We start from the raw sequence: 19,041 nt of genomic DNA on the forward strand, positions 1-19,041 counted from the left end.
AAGATATGTGTAAGCCATTTGGTTGGAAATCATCATTTCTTATAAGTAACCAATAAACTTATCTATGCATAATCTGTTATTGACACATTTATGACACCATATTTGACCATCTTGTGACCATCCATGTAGATTCATTAAAGGTGGCGTTAAAGTCCATTTACCGGAATTACGTCACGCGTTCCCAGTGTTTCCTCAACTTTATTACGTCATAAAATAAATTCGGGTAAAGTCGCCTATAAACGAGACTATTAACGTCGTCCTTAGAGCGGGATAACGGCCGCTCATTAACTAGAGCCGTTCAGGCGGGCCCACATATCCTGATTCCCGTGGAACATAAACAACGGGGCATGCATAGCATATTTGGTGGGGAACACGCGGTGCTCCCGGTACATTGCGGATAGATTTACAAACTTTAGGGTTAGTCCGGGTCTTGGGGCAAGTTTCGCAGTTTGTCGTAGTGTCGTAGTAAAACGCTTGAAGTGTGCACGACAATGTCCGTGTGTTTGTTCTGTTCATTGTGTCTCACATAAAAAGTATAACATTTTCTCACTAGTAATATTTACCACAAAATTAATCTAGTTCAGTAAAAAATGCAACAAAAGTTCTGTTTGTAGTTTTGGATTGGTCAAAGAAAAGCAGCAAGCTGAAATCTTCTTTTTTTGATCAATCACAAACTGGCCCACTGTGCTCAGATTGTCGTCAATTCGTCAGTATAAAGCTAGTATAATAAATATTTTTCGATTGTTTTTCAATCATATGATTAATTTTGAGATATTAGGATTTAAAATAAAGATAACCACACCTTAATCCATCCTAAGTTGTAAGACGATCCAAGAGATTTCTTGCTTTCTTTAGTTTTACACGAGATGATGGCTTTTGTAGTATAAACCATTTCTCTCTTCAAGTTTGATTTTCTCTTCCCAACTAGAAGGTAAAACCAACCATGGTTTTGTCGTCATTTCAGTGGGTTCCTTTAGAACTTTAACTTTTTCCGGACTTCCTCACATTGGAGTTCTTCCAGTTAGCTTTCTTTTAAGTATTGTTATCATGATGTTTCACACATCTTCGGCAACGTGATGATATTTTTGTTCCATGAAAAAGTTTTTCTTGGTTTTTATCATCATCGAGTTTCTGGTGATACATTTTCATTTCTTTTTGTGATTTTCACTTCTTTTAATTATTTCGAGAATGCTATTTTGGTTTGCTTTCTTTATTTCTATTATTTTCTTCATCATCTTCATAAGCTTCACTATGTCATGCATTTTTCCATTCTGTAATTGTATACACACAAGCATTCTGTAGTTACATAGATCTTAATGCAAAATGTGTTCCATATGTATGTCAGATGCTAAACTAATTTAAGACATAAAATAAAGCAATGCCTTTGAAGCAAATGGTTAAAGAAATAGCATATTTGTCTCATATCCTCTCCTTAGCTCTATGACATTTGCATGTCACTAAGCAAATCTAAGTGTTTAATCAACGTTTAGGCTAACGGTGCAATCGAGCATTAATCTGGGTCATCCTCGACTATATACAATTTACAATATCATATTTTGGTACTGAAGTGAAAGATGCTGGTCTAGGACGTGGAGAAAAAAATATAAGTATATCTAGTAAATTTTCCTATATGCTTTATTAGATTCAGTCTAGTTTAGTTGCGCTTAAGCTACGCTCCGCGTCATAAGAAAACGCTAGAATAGTTCTCTTATAACATCATTTTATGACCATGCCTTTGAGTTTAATTTGTTGGAAAAGACGCTGCAGAATTGTGGCCTTTGAAATAATGTGGCATGTTATCGTTCGCTCTAGAATTAAACTGAACATTTCTATTCATGAAATGCTTTCGTGGAATGATTATGGTAAGTTTTCTGGATATTAGGACGATTTTAATTGACGTTAAACAACATTCGTGATGAAGCTTCTAAATTGTCGGTTTTCAGCCGGGACCTTATTTTTATTCAGACGCCCTTTTGTTAAGGAATAAGAACTCCAAGAACAAGGAATAAAACGAGACACTTTTGAAATATTGGAAATTAAGTCGATTTATAGACTTTATCTGCAATGGGGATTATGCTCCGCCGCATTCCTTTCTAGTGGCGCGGTAACTATTTCCAGAGTGCATCGTATCGTGAAATAAGAATAAGAAAATAAATACGTCTTCTCTATATTTAAATCTCTAAAGGATTGCGAGATTAAGGGGAAATAGTGTCATAATGAAAACTGATTTATTGTTTGTAAACAGGTGTAAGACCAAAGAAGGAACATTATATGTAGGATAGAATTGGCACAGGCAACCAAAACCGCACTTGCCAGACACGGCGGCTCTATGTTAATTTCTGAATCTGTGTTTGCTCGTGTAACAATAACGCTCTTCCAGATAACTGTGGGGCGGCTTTTACTTAATCCACGACATTACCCTTTGACATTACTCTTTGTTACGCCACGTAGTCGCAATTAGCGCGACAATGCACTTACCGGAAAATAAAAATTCTAATTCGGAACAACGTTTTCATGTAATTAGCCTAATTGCGATTAACATTTTCGCCTCCTCTGCAGGGTCAGCAATTTTTATCGTTTCTTTTTATGCGAGACCCGCTCGTATTTCACGACGAATTTAGTACAATTTTGAAAACAGAAATCTAAATCGGGTTGAATAAACATTTATCTTTAGCACATTGTTTTTACGAGACTCGAAATTAAACGAGGAGTTTTATTGGTGGACTAAGCGCATTTAGGCAATATAGCAGATCTCTTGACCGAGCTGCTGCATAAATCGGTTTTATCTGTAAGGCTTAAACGGCATACATTATACAAAATGAACTCCTAAATAGCTGAGTTTCAAACAAAATGGGTTAAAAAGGTCGTAACATTCGTCTTTCTGTTATTGGTATTGAGTCTGCCAAATCCATATAAGTTACCAAGACAACTTTTGCTTTTAATTTTCATCTATTAAGCAAATCTTTAGAGTTTAAACTAACATATACCAGACGAGGCCACAAAAGGTAACCAATTTTAAGCCTTATTTGGTAATAATATTTACAAACAGCCATTCCAGAAATCACCACGTACCCCCTTTTCTTAGGGTATGATACAATTTCCCCTAAACTATTTATCACACTGAAGAAGTATGCTTTTAAGAATATTTACTGGGAGAATATGAACATAAAGGTAAAAGGAGGAAACCTAAATCATTTGCGTTTTGCTGATGATAGAATTGACCATGCCAAGGAAATGCTTAACAGACAAGATGAAGCTTCACGCCGGGTTGATGATAAATTTGGTAGCAAGCCAAAACATTATATTTGAAGGGGATGAAATTGAACAAGTAATATCCTATAAATACCTTGGTCACGAAATACAAATAGTACGAGACAACCAGACGTGCGAAATTGGACAACGTATAAATCTGTCGTGGGCTGCCTTTGGAAAACTGAGATATGTCTTTAAAACAGAAATCCCAGTTTGTCTTAAAGAGTTACCCAAAGAGCTATGGAGCGTTACATGCTGGGAGTAGCATGGATAGCTTAAAGCGGCTTGTCTATGGTCACATTCGTTTTTTTCGCTCCATGAAGCGAGCAGAGCAAATGTGACATCACAATGATGTAATTTGACAGTTAATCGAATTATGGTTTTGTCAAATTACGTCATCGTATCGCCACATTACGATGATCCACACGCCTGAAACCGACAAGCTATTGAAAATGTGGACGCAAAGATCCATTAATTGATAAGCAGAGAAAGAAGAAGAAGACGAAGACATCACATTTGCTCTGCTTGCTCTATGGAGCGAGGATATCAAATTATTGGTAACCTCAATTTTCGCAAGGTACTACTAGGTGCTGCAAATTGAAATGGCCATCTGAACCGATGAAGATTCGTCAAATGTAGTTGATAAGGATTTCAATTTATTTTTCTGGAGCATATGCCTAAGAAAGCAAAAAGTTGAAATTGCTGCTCACTTGACACAAATTAGCTTAATGGTCTTCTTCTTAGTAGTTTGCTCGGTCGGAGCATCGTGAATTCATGTAATATTTCCTGTGATGGCTTTCCAATCCTGTCTATCCTCTGCCATTTTAAATGTTTTAAAAAAATTTTAAAAGAATTTTAGCTATCTTCTCCGCTACCACAATGCTCAATCTCTTGTTAATTTTGATTTAGTCCAGCATTCTGCCTCATATATCAAGACTGAAAACACCAAACTCATGACCAATCTCACTTTGGTGTTACTTAAGGGATATGTGATTGGTTTTCCATACTTTGGTTAGTCTTGTCATGATTTCTTTCGCTATTGCGCTTCTCCTCGCTGAATCCGCCCTTCCTAGAGAATTAACTTAACGAAAAACGTATCCTTGCAGGAAATTAGTAATTACAAGGGTTTCTAACAAGAGTTTGTTTGCTTGAAAGGAATTGCAAATCTTATGCAATGAGATCTATGAAGATATTTAACAAACATGAAATATATTATATTTTCTTAACTGTTTTACAAAGTTAATGAAAATGAAAAAAGTAATGATTTGTAACTGTTAATACAAGAAATGCCCAGTAGTAGTATCTTTATTACATAAAAAATACTAAATACCCATAAAAGAATGATATTTATTTAGTATTTACTACTATTTACCAGCCCTGCTGACTAAAGTAGTAATTTGCGAAATAGCCTAAAAGAAAATGTCAACTGTCAGTCGTCGATTGTCAAAACATATTTTTTAAGGTTATGGTAGTTTGTTTATGTTTTTATTTTTAAATTTAGATTGGATGTTTTTAATACTTTTCATTAACATAACTTACGACTTGTTCTATCTATAGAACACACAGTAAAAACACATTTATGAAGTAGCGAAGAGCAATATAAAAATGAATACAAACGGAATTCAGCAGGCTCCCAAATTGGCTAGTCTTTGCCGGACTTGTATGTCTTCTTCAGAAACCCCATTAACTTCTTTATTTGGGGTTCTCAGTTGGTCAGAAAAAGACGAATCCCTTAGTACTATATTGTATAAATGTACTTCAATCCAGGTAGGTGTAGAGTACCTTCAGTAAAACCTATTACAATGAATGTAATAAACATGGATTGCAACTTTGGAATTTGTTTGTTGTTAGAACAATTTAAATGTTAAACCAGAGTAGTTGCATTGCCTGATATAAAAAGTTGCAAATTTTGTACATTTTAATGTGGAGCTTTGAAGTAGTTATATGGATAGCCAGTTGATCACAGTTCCAGCAGCTAATTTGCAATCAATAAAGCCTAGTTTCATATATTTTTGTTCTTATTACCACTCTATACGATGTCTCGACTATTACAAACTGATATTTTTTTAAAAAAGTTATAAAAACAGAGAGACACCAAGATTTTTAATTACTTACTAAATTTAATTTCTTATATTTTTTATTTAAACAGTTAAACAGAATTAATTAAATTAAGAGTGTGTTTTAAGCAAAGGCTATTGCTTTATTTGAAAAATTACATTTTAAATCTTCAATGAAGAAAATCTTCAATGTATGTTAATAAAATCTTATCATTTATATGTAAAGCCACAACAATTTTAGTTCATCAACCAAATTAAGCATTAAAAAATTATTTTTTTCTTAAGGTGACACCTGGAGACTTGTTGCCACAAAGTATTTGCAACAACTGCTTAGAAAAACTTGTGATATGTTACATGTACAGGGAACTATCCCTTGAGACTCAAATCAAAATGCAAAAATTATATGATGACTCTCAAAACCATAAACTCTCAAATGACAAAGATGTATCAGCAGACTTTACCGGAAATGTTAAATCTATAATTGCTGAAGCTTTAAGTGACGACAATATAGGAGTAAGCTGTAGTTCAGAACATTTGAACTACAGCAATCAGCAAAAACCGGAAAGTTTGTGTAAACCGCCGCATTTAGACAAACCATCAACAAACAATCCTGATGTAACCCCATTTACTTGCGATAAATGTTCAAAAGTTTTCTCTTCTAAGTATTCTTTGAATCGGCATGTTAAAGTTCATCAGGATTCTACTGAATTGCAGTGTCATATTTGTTTCAAAAAGTTTACAAGGTAAGATGTTCAGTCATACTTGTCTAACTACTCAGGAATTACTGTCATATTTGAATATTCAGAGCTACCGACGTAAAACGTCATTTAATCACTCACACTGGCGAAAAACCTTACGAGTGTACGATTTGTAAATGCACATTCACTCAATCGGGTAGTTTGGCTACCCACACGAGGATTAAACACACTTCAGAAAAAAATAAAAGCTTAGAAAAAAAACGAGTGTCTTCTGACGAGAAGCCTTATCTTTGCAATCTGTGTGGCACATGTTTTCGACACAGATCCACTTTAAATATGCACACAAAAAGACATTTGGATGTGAGACCTTTTGAGTGTCAGATCTGTAAACTTAGGTAAAATTATTATAACTTTTATCAATTATTTTCCTAGAAAGTATGTCGTTTTCAGATTTGTGTCAAATGGACGATTAAACGCTCATATGAGAGTTCATACTGGAGAAAGGCCGTTTGTTTGTCATATTTGTGATAAAGCATTTGCGCATTCTAGCATCTTATCAAGACACATACAAGCGCATGCTGATATTAAGCCACATAAGTGCAGTTATTGTCCAAGACGATTTAATCTTCCTTATTACCTAAACATTCATTTAAGGTATTGTATATGTTATATGACCTGAAAGTTGTATTTTTATATGCTTTAACCGCTATATTTTGTTGTAGGCGTCATACTGGGAGCAAACCATTGACCTGTGATTACTGTAAGAAAAGTTTTGCTTGTCCAAAAACTTTAAGACAGCATCGGCGTATTCACACTGATGATAAACCTTTTTTATGTTTGAGTTGTGGAAAATCATTTAGAAGATCACAGCATTTAAAGATTCACATGAGAGTACATGGAATTACTTAATTTTACGCATAATAAACGTGAAGGAAGTTAATAAAATATCACCTTTGAATTTGATTGCCATCCTATAAACCTTCATAATACCCCTTTTGCGTAACTAACATTTACCTTCTTGCGTTTCTGCACTCCTAATACAAAATCTGAGTTTTTTATCTACTATTTATTTGAAAAGTTTGGTCTCTAAAGGTAAAGACAAATTTTACAAAAAAGCAATTATAAACTTGTAACAAATTATCATAAACACCTTTCAAACAGTTGCGTGGCAATCTTAAACAGCTCAGGATCGTGCCGTTTTGGTGCTTCCACGTACGAATCATTCACTGGCAAATTGCACAGATGACGTCTAATCAACAGATCCCGTCTCGCTGATAACGCTCTCGTGTGCAGCCCAACTGAACTAAACAACTCCTTTCTGATTTGCTGTGATTCCATATTAGCCACCTGTATGGCCGCCACCGGATGGGACACTTCTAAATGCTCAGTTTTGGATTCTTCTTCTTTCGAGTTATTAGCACTTTCAGGCTGTTCTGGCGTGTCTTCTTTGTTTTGTTCAGCATCTGCGTGTTGTTTCAGAATGTCTTTGACTAAATCTTCACCCGCTAGATTCACAGAGACGCCGAGATTCACTAGGATGTTGTGAGGTTCCCAACGTAGTTTTGCGGAACTGGTTGGTTTGTCTTTGGAACGGGATTCTTGCACCAAACTAGCCCAGTCCACTCCCAGTGCGTCGCCGATTCCTTTGATTCGAGACTCTTCGTCCAACTCATCTTCAGAGATTTCCTCAAAGTCCAAATCCACATTGTCACCGTCGATTGAGTCGTCTTTTTGAGTGCTTTTCGTAGGAGATCGCACTGGAGATTGGGATTTTTGTGAAGCCGCTTTTTCAGACACAGACGGTTCCGATTCAACCACCGTAATAGACGCTGTGGGTTCTTCAACTGGTTCCTCAAGTATAACATCCTGAAACTACAATTTAAAAAAAAAATTACAGGTAAATAGATTGCAGTACCTCATCTCTGTTCAGAATGTCATCCGCATCATCACTGATTTCGCTAAGGTCATCCTCCAAAATTGGATCAGGTTTCGTTTTCTTTACGTCACTTACACCGTCAGGTGGTTCTTCAGCTGGGCGTTTACCAGTCGATCCACATTCGGAAGGAGTCGCATCGACTACTTGAAGCTGCACCTGTTTATGATCAATAGCACTGTCTCCTAAAACGGACTGTCCGGAAGATGATGCCGTTTCTTTTCTGTGTGATTCGCTTTTAGAATCATCTGAAAAAGTATGTTGTTCCAAAACCCACTGCTCAAAGAGGTGTATTTTTAATTTAGAGTAAAACTAGATTTTTTACAATTGTTAGTTCATCTCCATTGAGATTCTTTTATTTATAAACAACTGCAATTATTGCAAGTATTACATCACTATATACCATAAATTATGCAGTATTTTACCTAATGGTTAGAGTTGACATGGTCAGGTTTAAATTAAGTTTATAATAAATTCAGGTAAATAACTGCTACTAAAAACTAAAATAGGAACTTTTTTCTCTAGTCTAGTAAAATTTTTTTTTTATAAAATATAAGCTACAAATCCTTACCAAAAGTAAGTTAATCAAATTTAGGATTACCTAACAAACTTACCCATACTGCCAGTTTCCAAAGTATGTGAAGCAGCACTTCTGGGTCTTGAAGTATTGTCTCTGTTATCTCTCCAATCCCGATTATTTGGCCATCGCCTTCTATTATCAGGAGGCCAGCTATCTACGCCTCTATCGTAGTGCCGCCATTCTTCTTCTTGAAGGTGTCCACGGTCGACGTTTTCCCACCCTTAATAATTTACACATCACAACTAACCCACCATCAAAGTTATGGTTAAAATTTGAAGTCAGTAAAGTAATATTGCCTTAAAAGGGTTCAGTAAGAAAATTTACTACAATTAAATTTTTTAATAAACAAAAAACAGGAAACATAACTCAAATCTTCTTTATGTCCGGACGTTTGTGCATGATCATGTTTGTAGTAAGAAGTGAATTATAACATATAACCAGAGTCCGGATTTCTAGAAATTTTGCTTTTTGTAAATAATAAAAGCAACCAAACTTGGACATCTAATGTGAATGATTTCCGCAAAAACACGTCATTTGACTGATTTTTTTAAAGCTTTTGATTTTTTCTTCTTTGTGTGGTTAATTTAGTTTTTTGTGCTTATTTGGTGCTATTTTTTGTATAAGTTAATTTACAATTGCAATAGCTATATTGAGATATTGAAGGGTTCTGAGAGACAAAAACATACCAATTATCTGTTGCAAAATGGGTAAGTATCAATTTACAAATTTAAACTGACAAATAATTTCGAAATGCTCCTTAAGTAGTCTAAAAAAATTGAAAAACATTCCAAAACACTATAGAAGCTTCAAAATGCCTTGCAAATGCTTACAAAACAGCCTAGAAGCTTCCAAAAGCTTTTAAAATAGTCTAAAAGCTTCTGTATGCTTGTAGAGCAGTTTAAAACAGCTTCTAAAAGCATCTACAAGGTTTCAAATCCCTTAATAGCAGTCCAGAACCTTCAATATGCTCTTTAAACTGTCCAAAAATGTTCCGAATGCTCCTCAAGTAGTTCAAAAACATTTTTAAAGTTTTAAAAACAGTCTAAAATCTTCCGTATACCCGAATGCCTCTGAAGCAGTTTTAAAGCTTCAAAAAATTTCTCAAAGTCAAAAAAAGTAAAACATTTTGCATCTGTGAAAGAGTTTTGTGCTTTTGTTCACGATTTTAGTGCTTTTTAATCCGAACTGAACTACATATAACCCTAGTATATTTTAGAACTCAAATAATTTTCAAAGAAAAACTTACCTTCTCTTGCCTCCCAGTCCAATGGTCGACGTCCTCTATCCCACTCATGTTCTGGTGCAAATTCACCTTCTCCCCACTCTCCTCTACCTTTACCACGATACCCCCCTCTATTGGTTCTAGATGCAACATACTCCCGATCTAAATCCACTCGCTCATCCCACATTTCCCTACGTCGATCATCGGCGTAATCGCGTCCTTCTAATGGAATTCGATCATCTCGCGGAGGATCAAAATGATCGCTAGGTTCTAAGTATCGACGTTCCTGGCTTCGATCGTAAGGACTTCCGAAGGGTTTCTCTTCCATTCTGACACAGAAAAATCAAAAGAAATATTGAATTCTGCTTCCCGAAACAACACAAACCTTCGATCATCCCTAATTCTCCCATATTCCCTCTGATGGACATCGCCTCGATCCAAATGCCGATCAGGGGTATTCCTTACAGATTTTCTTGCATCAACCGAGTGTCCGCGTCGGTCAGCTGGTGAATGACGTCGACTTGTGTTTGACAAACGATCGTCCACGACACGTTCATCTCTTCTACCTCGATCACGTCCCCTTCTTTCATTTTCCTTCTTTTCCAGCTCTTTTAGTCGTTCTCTTTCGCGCTGTCTCTCTTGACATCTAGCCAACGCTTCCTCCCTTTCTTTTTCGCGAGCTGCTTCTCGTTCTTCTCGCAAACGACGCTCTCGTTCGCGGTCTCTCTCGCGATCTCTTGAATCACGTTTATCTTTTCGTCCCTTGTCAGTGGGTCTATCTTTGCCTCTTGAACTGTAAAAAGTGGCGCTTATACAATAGATTGCCTTTATCGACAGTTTGTCATTTCAACCAGATTTATAAAGAGTAAAATTACCATTTGTATGATTCCCATTCACGAGCAAGAACGGACAGTTCTAAAATTATACGCATTGGTATTGAATCGATTTAGTAGCTCATATAAATCATTCAATCTGTCTATATTATTAAAAATTAAAAAACAAATTTTTGACCCTTACACTCACAAAAGAGGACAGGAAAGAAAAAAATATTACTAGAGATTTTTCCCTCTATATTCAGTAGATTTGGCATTAGCTACCAACAATCCTATAAAAACTAGTGGTCCTGTTTCCTAACTAACATTTCAACTTTCAACTTACCGTGCCCTTTCATCCCGTTTGTTATCACGTCGTTCCGGGGTTCTCCTGGATGTCTTACTTGATCGACTCATCGACGGTGAAACTTTTCTCTCTCTAGAATGAACTGAATCGGGAGAATCGCGTTTTTTTACGTCTTTCAAAAGTCTGCTATCTCTCTTTGGAGACCTAGAACCCTTCTTCTTCTCACGTTCCCTTTCCTTTTCTCGCTGTTTCGCTCGTTCCCTTTCCTTCTCGCGCTCCTTTTCACGCTCCTTCTCCCGTTCGCGTTCCTTTTCTTTTTCTCGTTCTGAAAAAACAGTTTATTTAACATTGAAATAAATTTCTTCTAGAACATCACAACTAAACCTCTTTCTTTTTCCCGCTCACGTTCCTTTTCTTTCTCTTTTTCACGCTCCTTTTCTCTGACTGATTTCGGGCTTGGAGTGCGATGTTTTTCCTTACGTTCATCGCTGCACCTGCTTTGCGACCTTGGTGATTTGCTTTCAGTATCTTTTTTAGATAATGTGGGTTTTGGTTTTAGAGGTGGTGTCTCGCTCTTTTTCCTGGCACGTGCAGGTGAGGGGGATGTTGTTGCAGTTTTAACATTGCTAGAAATCCAAAATTATTGAACTCAAATTTAGTTAAATATTTCAAATCATACCTTAGAGGTTTAGGCTTCTTCAACTTGTCCTGGGTTTGAGACTTGGCTGCAGACTTGTTCTTTTTGTGCTTACGCTCCCGACTTTCTGAACTAGAAGAGCTAGCCCGTTTATTTTTAGCTTTTTTGGCCTTTTTATGTTTAGTTTCAGGAGACGAAGAACTGCTAGAAGTCGAGTCATCACTGCTACTACTTGAATCTGTTGAAGTTGTGCTTGAGTAGCTGGACGGACTACTGTCCTTCTTATGTTTCTTTTCTTTCTGTAATTAAGTTAACAATAAACAGTAAATACTTCTCACTTCATCACTCACTTTTCTGGCCTTGTGTTCCATCTTCATTTGTAATTCTAGCTCGCGCTGCAATTCCTGTCTCTTTCTCTCTAAGACATCAGGATCAGCATCTTCTAGCTCTTCAGGGTCCCATGCCTGTTCCACAAATTCCGATTCGCCAGGACGGTTACGCTTGTGGCCTTCTTTGACATGATGTTTCTTTGTTTCGGATTGAATTTTTGCCGCCCGTTGTTTGGACGGACTTATAAGTGTATGCGTACTGGAATATTTGCAACCTTTGCAAAGAAAAATGCTAGGTTAGTAGTTAGTTATTTTTTCATATTTAAGATGCTGTCAAAGTGTAGCTTCTAAATTAAACTGGGTGACATAGGATTATTATAGTAAAAACCAGTTATTAACTAGGTTTTCCAAACACACTTACAAAAAGGCAAGTAACAGCCAGAAGTGTGAATATTAAAAAATTTAACTCTCCAAATACAAACCACTGCTGAACCCCATCAATGTTCATTCAATTTGATCATACTATACACTCTGTACTGCTCTTATGTTTCTATTTTATTTTAAGTAATTTCTTAACTATTAGAGAATGTCTGATTAGTAGTGTATTACTTATATTAGACACTTCATTTCATAACATTAATTAGGTTATTAGTATAATTATAATCCTGCTGGAATCAAAGATCTCTCATCACTCTTTTTGTATAAAAGAAAACACAACTTACATCTAAAATCAATTAAATATTCTGTCAAACAGTACTATATAGAAGTATAATATATTGTTTATTACTGAAAACAAAAAAAACTTCATGAGGACTGCTATGAACAGGATGAAATGGAAAATAATGGCCTATATTCAGGAGTGGATGAGAACAGGCTGATAAGAAGAAGCTTGTTTATTATAAATAATTATAATGCACATACATAATTTACCAAAAAATTGTGTACAATGTAAGCAAAAAAATAACTTTTAATTTTATTTTGACTAATTGCAAAGAACCAATTACAATGAAAGAATAGTAAAGCAAAGACTTACTATTACACATGAAGAGAAAATTGTGAAAGAAATATGCAGAAGGGGCAGCATTAATATTTTGTTTCAATGTGCTGCAGGTTGTGAACAAATAGGCATGAGAATTATGATATTACCTTAGAAAGACTCAATAATAATACTCAATCAACACAATGCTGATTGCCTCCAATTCTAGTAAATGTTTTAGTAAACCAGTTAAATTTGCTTTTAAGATAAAAATTGTTCAAACAAAAATGAGGTTGGTCATAGTCATCATTGGCATAGTTGCAATACTACTTATTTCTTGTAATCTTTAGAAACTTCAGGCTTTTTTCAGTACATACAAAGAAAGAAGAGACATACACCAGAAGTATTTGAGATGATGGTTGTAGTTAGTTTTATTATTATAATTGGCTTGTATAACAAGTTTCAAAACTGCTTAATTGTATATGATACATAAAATACTTAAGCAGTAAGTGGAGGGATAACCCAGTCCACATAACTTCAGAGTTGTGAGTTGCTACCTTTACTTATATAACTATACTATTGTACTGTGAAGTTTTATTACTGTTAAGATAGAAATGTACTAAAGGGGATCAAATAACTTGATCAAGACCAGTAGACCATTTTTTAGTTTCAATACATGCTCACACAACTACACTTAATATTGGAATTTCCTAACATTAATAAGACTCAATTACTCACCTTTACCGTATGGACAAGTCCCGGTTTGGGCCCAGTGATGGCAAAAATCCTTCAGGGTTGCACTTACTGCTGCCTTGATCCCCAATCGATCAAAGACACTAGGCCGGGCTTTTGTTTGTGTCTTTCGCTTTTGGGTATTGAGACTTACTGTTATTTTCCGTTTGCTTTTATTAGGCATTTTCATTCACACTTTCCCTGCCTTCTGTTGATTTACTAAAATCGCTCACACAGAACATATTTACCAAGTACCTGGAATGTTTTGAATTTTTATTAAAAAAATTCCTCTGATATTCATAAACATTAACCACGCTGTGGCATGTCAAAATTGTCAAATGTCAAATTCTAAACTAAAGTGGTCGAATAAAAGACATCAAATGTCATTTTTGACATTCATTGCTATTGTTTAAGAGAGAAAAACATGATCGACCCACTATGTCTGTCTTACTCACAAATTTTTGAAGAATGCAGCAAGTTGACATTTGACAGACAATGTGCCACAAACAATTTTTTGTGCGTCATCCATTTAGTGACGTCCGTCGACCTTTTGTTCCATATGATTTTGACAAGCAGTAGTAGCTTTGGCTTTCACTACTAAAAAAGTATCCTGTTTGCATTGTTTTCAATTTGTTGAGAAGGTTGATTGAGGAATGTTATACATCGCGGAACTACATAGTTTATTATTTGTTAAAACGTATTTTCATTTGATCTAAATAACATTCACCTTAGTCCAATAAGTGAAATCACTGTGATAACATTAGCAAGAATTATGGTGGAGCAACTCAATTGTGTAGTTCTAGTGTGATATTTTATTTAACAGGTGTTTACTACATTTTTAACTTGGAATTTTAATATACCTAACCAGGAGTAAAATGGGTTTATTGTTTGCAAAGCTGTGGAACTTCTTTGGAAATGAAGGTAAGTTTGTCACCAATTTGGGCATTAATGCCAATATTCAACTCATGTTATGCAAGAATTAGGTGTTGCAAGACAAAACTAGAACATTTTCCCACCATTTTTCAGAACACAAAATTGTGATTGTTGGACTTGACAATGCTGGCAAAACCACAATATTGTACCAATTTTTAATGAATGAAGTTGTACATACAAGCCCTACAATTGGCTCAAATGTGGAGGAAGTTGTTTGGAGGAATATACACTTTATTATGTGGGATTTAGGTGGTCAACAGTCATTACGTGCAGCCTGGAGCACTTATTACACCAATACAGAGGTAAGTTTAATTAATTTTATTAATCACTCTACTGTAAGCATTAACACTTTACAAATTGATTTATTACTTAAGTTACTTAGACATTGCTAAGAAGAATTATTACAATAATAATTCCCACAAATTTGTTTCCTTATTTGATGTTACTGAGATAATTGCTTAAATTTAGATATGCTTGAGTTGTTTATTGACATTTGTAGTCACTCAACATATGCTTTTAATAACACTCTTCAACAGTTTGGGTAAACCATTTAGGTAGTAATTTGTAACATTATCTAATCTTCCCAGGCTGTGAATTTTACACAGCAAATCTGTTAACAGAACTAGTTATGAAGAGCTGGATTACTGATTGAATTCAGTTTTTGTTACACACCTATGCAAGTTGTTGTTCAACTAGGTATATCATGAAGTTATAATATTTGGCAAAACCAAATTTTTCCTTGAAGTGAAAACTGTAATATAACAATTAAAACTTTTGTGAAAGGACCTTCATGATTAACCATGCATTTTTAGTTTAAACACAGTATTCTCTGTTTTTCATTGTTATCAGTTGACACACTGACCTTTCAGGATTTTTGTACAAAATCCCCAGCATAAGTTAGTATATTCACATGTGTATTACCTTCATTTCACCTTAAAATAATAATATTATTATTGGTTTCAAGATAAAAATTTTGAATGTGTGAAGTAGATCTTATTTCTTAATTGGTTATTATGGGATTAAAACCACAAGATGTGATAACATATTGATATTTACTTACATTGGAAGCAAATAAGTGTGTGGTTTTAATCAAGGTTTTTTTTGTAACAAATTATCTCAATTAGATGTCTGCTTGTCATGGATATTTGAACTTATGATGATTGGTTATATTGAAAATGTGATACTCACAGTGAAAGGGAATTATTGATAAAAATTTATTCCGAAAAATAGTCCACAATGGTTACAAATAAGTTTAGGACACTTGTAGATAACTATAGAAGATTTTAGAAGATTTTCAGTAGAGTTTTCAGTGCCCTCTCATCCTGATTAAGGGTTTATTTTGATGATGACATCTTTTTCTTCACTATGGCAAACTTGTTATTTTTTTCGGCTTTAACGTAATTCTAATTTTGTTTAATTTATGGTACAAAGTTGTTAATTCATTGGATTTCAAGGGTGAAATATAAAAAATTAATTTCCCATAGTCAAAAATTGAATTTTTAGTACTAATAATTTAAGAAATCATTGCAATTAACACCAATTTTTAAAAACTTAACGAAATTTGGTGGCGTTGATACTCCCAGTATCACTAATGTAGCTCTTAGTAAACATAGCAAAATTAATATTATTATTTATAATTTAATAAGGTAAAGTGTTTTGGAAAAATCTCATTCTCCACTTAAAATTAACATTTACAGAGGCATGTCAGTTCCTCATTTTGACCCTGATTGATTTTCTAGTTTGTGATAGTAGTAGTGGACTCAACAGATCGCGAAAGACTCTCTGTGATACGAGAAGAGTTATACAAAATGTTGGCTCATGAAGAGCTGTCAAAGGCTGGTGTTTTAGTGTATGCAAACAAACAGGATGTCAAAGGGTCAATGAGCGCCTCCGAAATCTCCAAAGAACTGAACCTTACATCGATAAAACAACAGCAGTGGCATATACAATCCTGTTGTGCTCTTACAGGAGAAGGGTTCGTATACACAGCTTAAAACGTCAAAAAAATAAAATAAACTCGGCCTTACAGATTGTATCAAGGTCTTGAATGGATAGCAAACCGTCTCAAGAAGAAATGACAATCCAGTTACTTAATATGGTAGTCTTTAAATAATTTTAGAATCATTCTGACTTGACAAACAACGTTCTCGGATTGAGAAAAGTAAGACATTATCTTCCACATCAAGAACATTTTTTATTATTGTGATACGTTATAAGTTAATAATTCAATCATCGAATGAAAGATAGCGCAGTGGGTGTCATTTTGGAGTTCCGAACGATTGTGAGCTGCACCTAAACTTTTACGATGCCAAAAAATAAATGTAAATTTTGTAAAATTCATCTCAGAAATATGTGATAAAAATATATTTTACAAAACATGTGGTATAGGTTGTATTAATTACTTGTAATCATCCCATTTAGTTCAAACCTTGTTGGTTTCGTTATATATTTTTGTAACCGTTTTTATGTAGGAGTGGTAAATGAACTCAGTCACTGGAAATGTATAAAGAGAAAGTCATCTAATGCAAAAATGTCTGTATTCGACAAAAACAATAATTTGAAAATCAGTTCTGAGCTTTCAAGCTTGTCGTCTTTAGATTAGAATGGTTTACATGCTTTTTTAGCATTACTGAAATGAACTAAATTATGTCTTTACTTACTTTATATTGGATAATTGTTTCTACTTTTTAAGCCTATTTTAATCAAATTAATTTCTTCCATCATTAACAAAAATTAATTTTGAAATTAGTATTTTTTCTAGTTGGTTTAGTTAGTTAATTGCACTCACAGACAAAACATTGCATATTATTTTTAAATGACAGTATGTTTTCTTTGTATATGTTTGTAAAAAAACAATATATAAAAAATATTTGCAATTTCTTGTTGTACTTGAGTGTATTATTGTAAATATAAGTACAGAGTTGTTTAACTTGTTTAATAAAAATTCCAGTTGTATATAAAATGTTGTTTTTGTTTCCCTACATGCAATTTTAATAATGAAATATTTCAAATAGGTGCAAAGTGCAGGCAACGAATACATGGATTGTTGATAAATCCAGATTAAATTTAAAAGATTTGTTCCCAAAAATGTAAATATAACAAAGGATGGTTTTTCCTACCGGCAGAAAGATGTTCATGTCCATAGCAATGCCTAACAAAGGAGAGACAGTTACATTAGCAAACATTGAAACTACTGTTTTACTGGAAAATCCACGATATTTATTAAATATCGGAGGGACCGATATAGGAATTTATTTAAGAGGAATTACTAAGCAGCATTTGGGGAATACAAAAAAGATGGTGGTAGGTAGGTAGGTACAGAAAATGTTCCATTACAAAATTGGTTTTTCGGTTGATCCCGCAATATCGGAAATACTTTCGAAAGAGAGAGTTTTGTGACTTTCTAGGTGTCACTTTAAATTATTCACCATCACCACGAATTACCCTGCATAGTTCAATAAACTCATCACAAGTTTCTAAGTCCTTGGCTTATTAGTAATGAACTAATATGTTACAATAGACTTAATATACAAAACAATTGTATTTCTTAAACAAGGTCGTTGCTGCAATTTTTAAACAAACACAAATCAATGTCATTGTACAGTGTTGTGTTTGCTAAATTCGAATTAGTTCAGTCACTTATTTGCGCTTACTGCTTGATTTAGTAACATTATGCTATAATGTGTTTCATATCTTTCATTATTCAGGAAACATTTTATATAAAAATAGGTTTATACATATTAGAGGTGTATGAACTACTGTTATTCTATCATACACATAATCTACTGCAATGGTAAAAATCATATAAAAGGAAGTAGTCGAACATTTGTCCAATTTTTCAGCAAACATAAAAACAGTTCTTTTACTGACGAAATCTATAAATGTATTTTGCCGAGTCTTTCTTTCTTTTCTGCCCAACATTTAATATGGAATAAAAGGTGAAAACTATATCCCAGTCTTGGGATGTTATTCCACTGCATTCTCTCAATTTGACACAATTTTTGAAACGTTCATCATTTCGTTATGATGATATTTACCAGGTACAGACTGAAAAAGTCGTTATTGAGAGATTGAGATTCTTCTATCAGGCTCTTGAATATCAGGGAAACCTGATACAAAAGTAACACGTTTCGTAACTGGTATTCGTAAACTATCTGACACCAAGGTAACTGAGTAACTGAGTGAAGGGAGAAACAACACATTATTTTGCGCATATTACAAATAACGGCCGTATTCCAAAAAATGTTCTTGGATTGAAAAGTCTTGAAATTCCTACACGCAACCGTGGTTATACAAGCACAACGAAGTTCGGATAAAAATTCCAGTGTAGATAGGCATCTTTGTGCATAAGCTGGAAGCATTTCTTCTACTTTAATAAAAAATAATATGAAATGTTTTTAACATCGACCAACAATTTATAACTTTATAGAAGTGTTTATTTTTAAGTGGTTTGTTGCCTGCAGATACCACTAAAATAAATTTAAACTATATCTACATTGTGTCAAAGACGTACAATTCAATGACTTTCCAATGGTAGCATTTTGTTAAACAAAAACTGCAACGTTTTATTATT

General features: G+C 34.3%; 3 protein-coding genes across 3 annotated transcripts; 2 read left to right on the forward strand and 1 right to left on the reverse strand.

Moving 5' to 3' along the window:
• The first annotated feature begins 4,717 nt into the window (after positions 1-4,717).
• On the forward strand, positions 4,718-6,957 carry LOC145727493 (uncharacterized). Its single transcript, XM_081977076.1, has 5 exons — positions 4,718-5,019; positions 5,595-6,052; positions 6,115-6,402; positions 6,458-6,661; positions 6,730-6,957. Exons 1-5 carry the CDS (start codon positions 4,858-4,860, stop codon positions 6,914-6,916), a joined length of 1,299 nt encoding a protein of 432 aa, XP_081833202.1. The 5' UTR covers positions 4,718-4,857; the 3' UTR covers positions 6,917-6,957.
• A 97-nt stretch (positions 6,958-7,054) lies between these two features.
• On the reverse strand, positions 7,055-13,861 carry LOC145727484 (uncharacterized). The gene is made up of 10 exons (XM_081977064.1): positions 13,542-13,861; positions 11,849-12,102; positions 11,541-11,797; positions 11,246-11,487; positions 10,901-11,186; positions 10,128-10,535; positions 9,767-10,071; positions 8,555-8,740; positions 7,923-8,188; positions 7,055-7,873 (listed from the first exon to the last, which is right to left on the reverse strand). The coding sequence occupies exons 1-10, from the start codon at positions 13,723-13,725 to the stop codon at positions 7,148-7,150; spliced, it is 3,114 nt and encodes a 1,037-aa protein (XP_081833190.1). The 5' UTR covers positions 13,726-13,861; the 3' UTR covers positions 7,055-7,147.
• A 218-nt stretch (positions 13,862-14,079) lies between these two features.
• On the forward strand, positions 14,080-16,851 carry Arl5 (ADP-ribosylation factor-like 5). The gene is made up of 4 exons (XM_081977093.1): positions 14,080-14,456; positions 14,562-14,770; positions 16,208-16,443; positions 16,498-16,851. The coding sequence occupies exons 1-4, from the start codon at positions 14,411-14,413 to the stop codon at positions 16,544-16,546; spliced, it is 540 nt and encodes a 179-aa protein (XP_081833219.1). The 5' UTR covers positions 14,080-14,410; the 3' UTR covers positions 16,547-16,851.
• The last annotated feature ends 2,190 nt before the right edge of the window (positions 16,852-19,041 follow it).

The sequence above is a fragment of the Ips typographus genome, linkage group LG4 (genome assembly GCF_016097725.1).
Source record: "Ips typographus isolate SLU linkage group LG4, UJ_Ityp_2.0, whole genome shotgun sequence".
Taxonomy (NCBI): domain Eukaryota; kingdom Metazoa; phylum Arthropoda; class Insecta; order Coleoptera; family Curculionidae; genus Ips; species Ips typographus.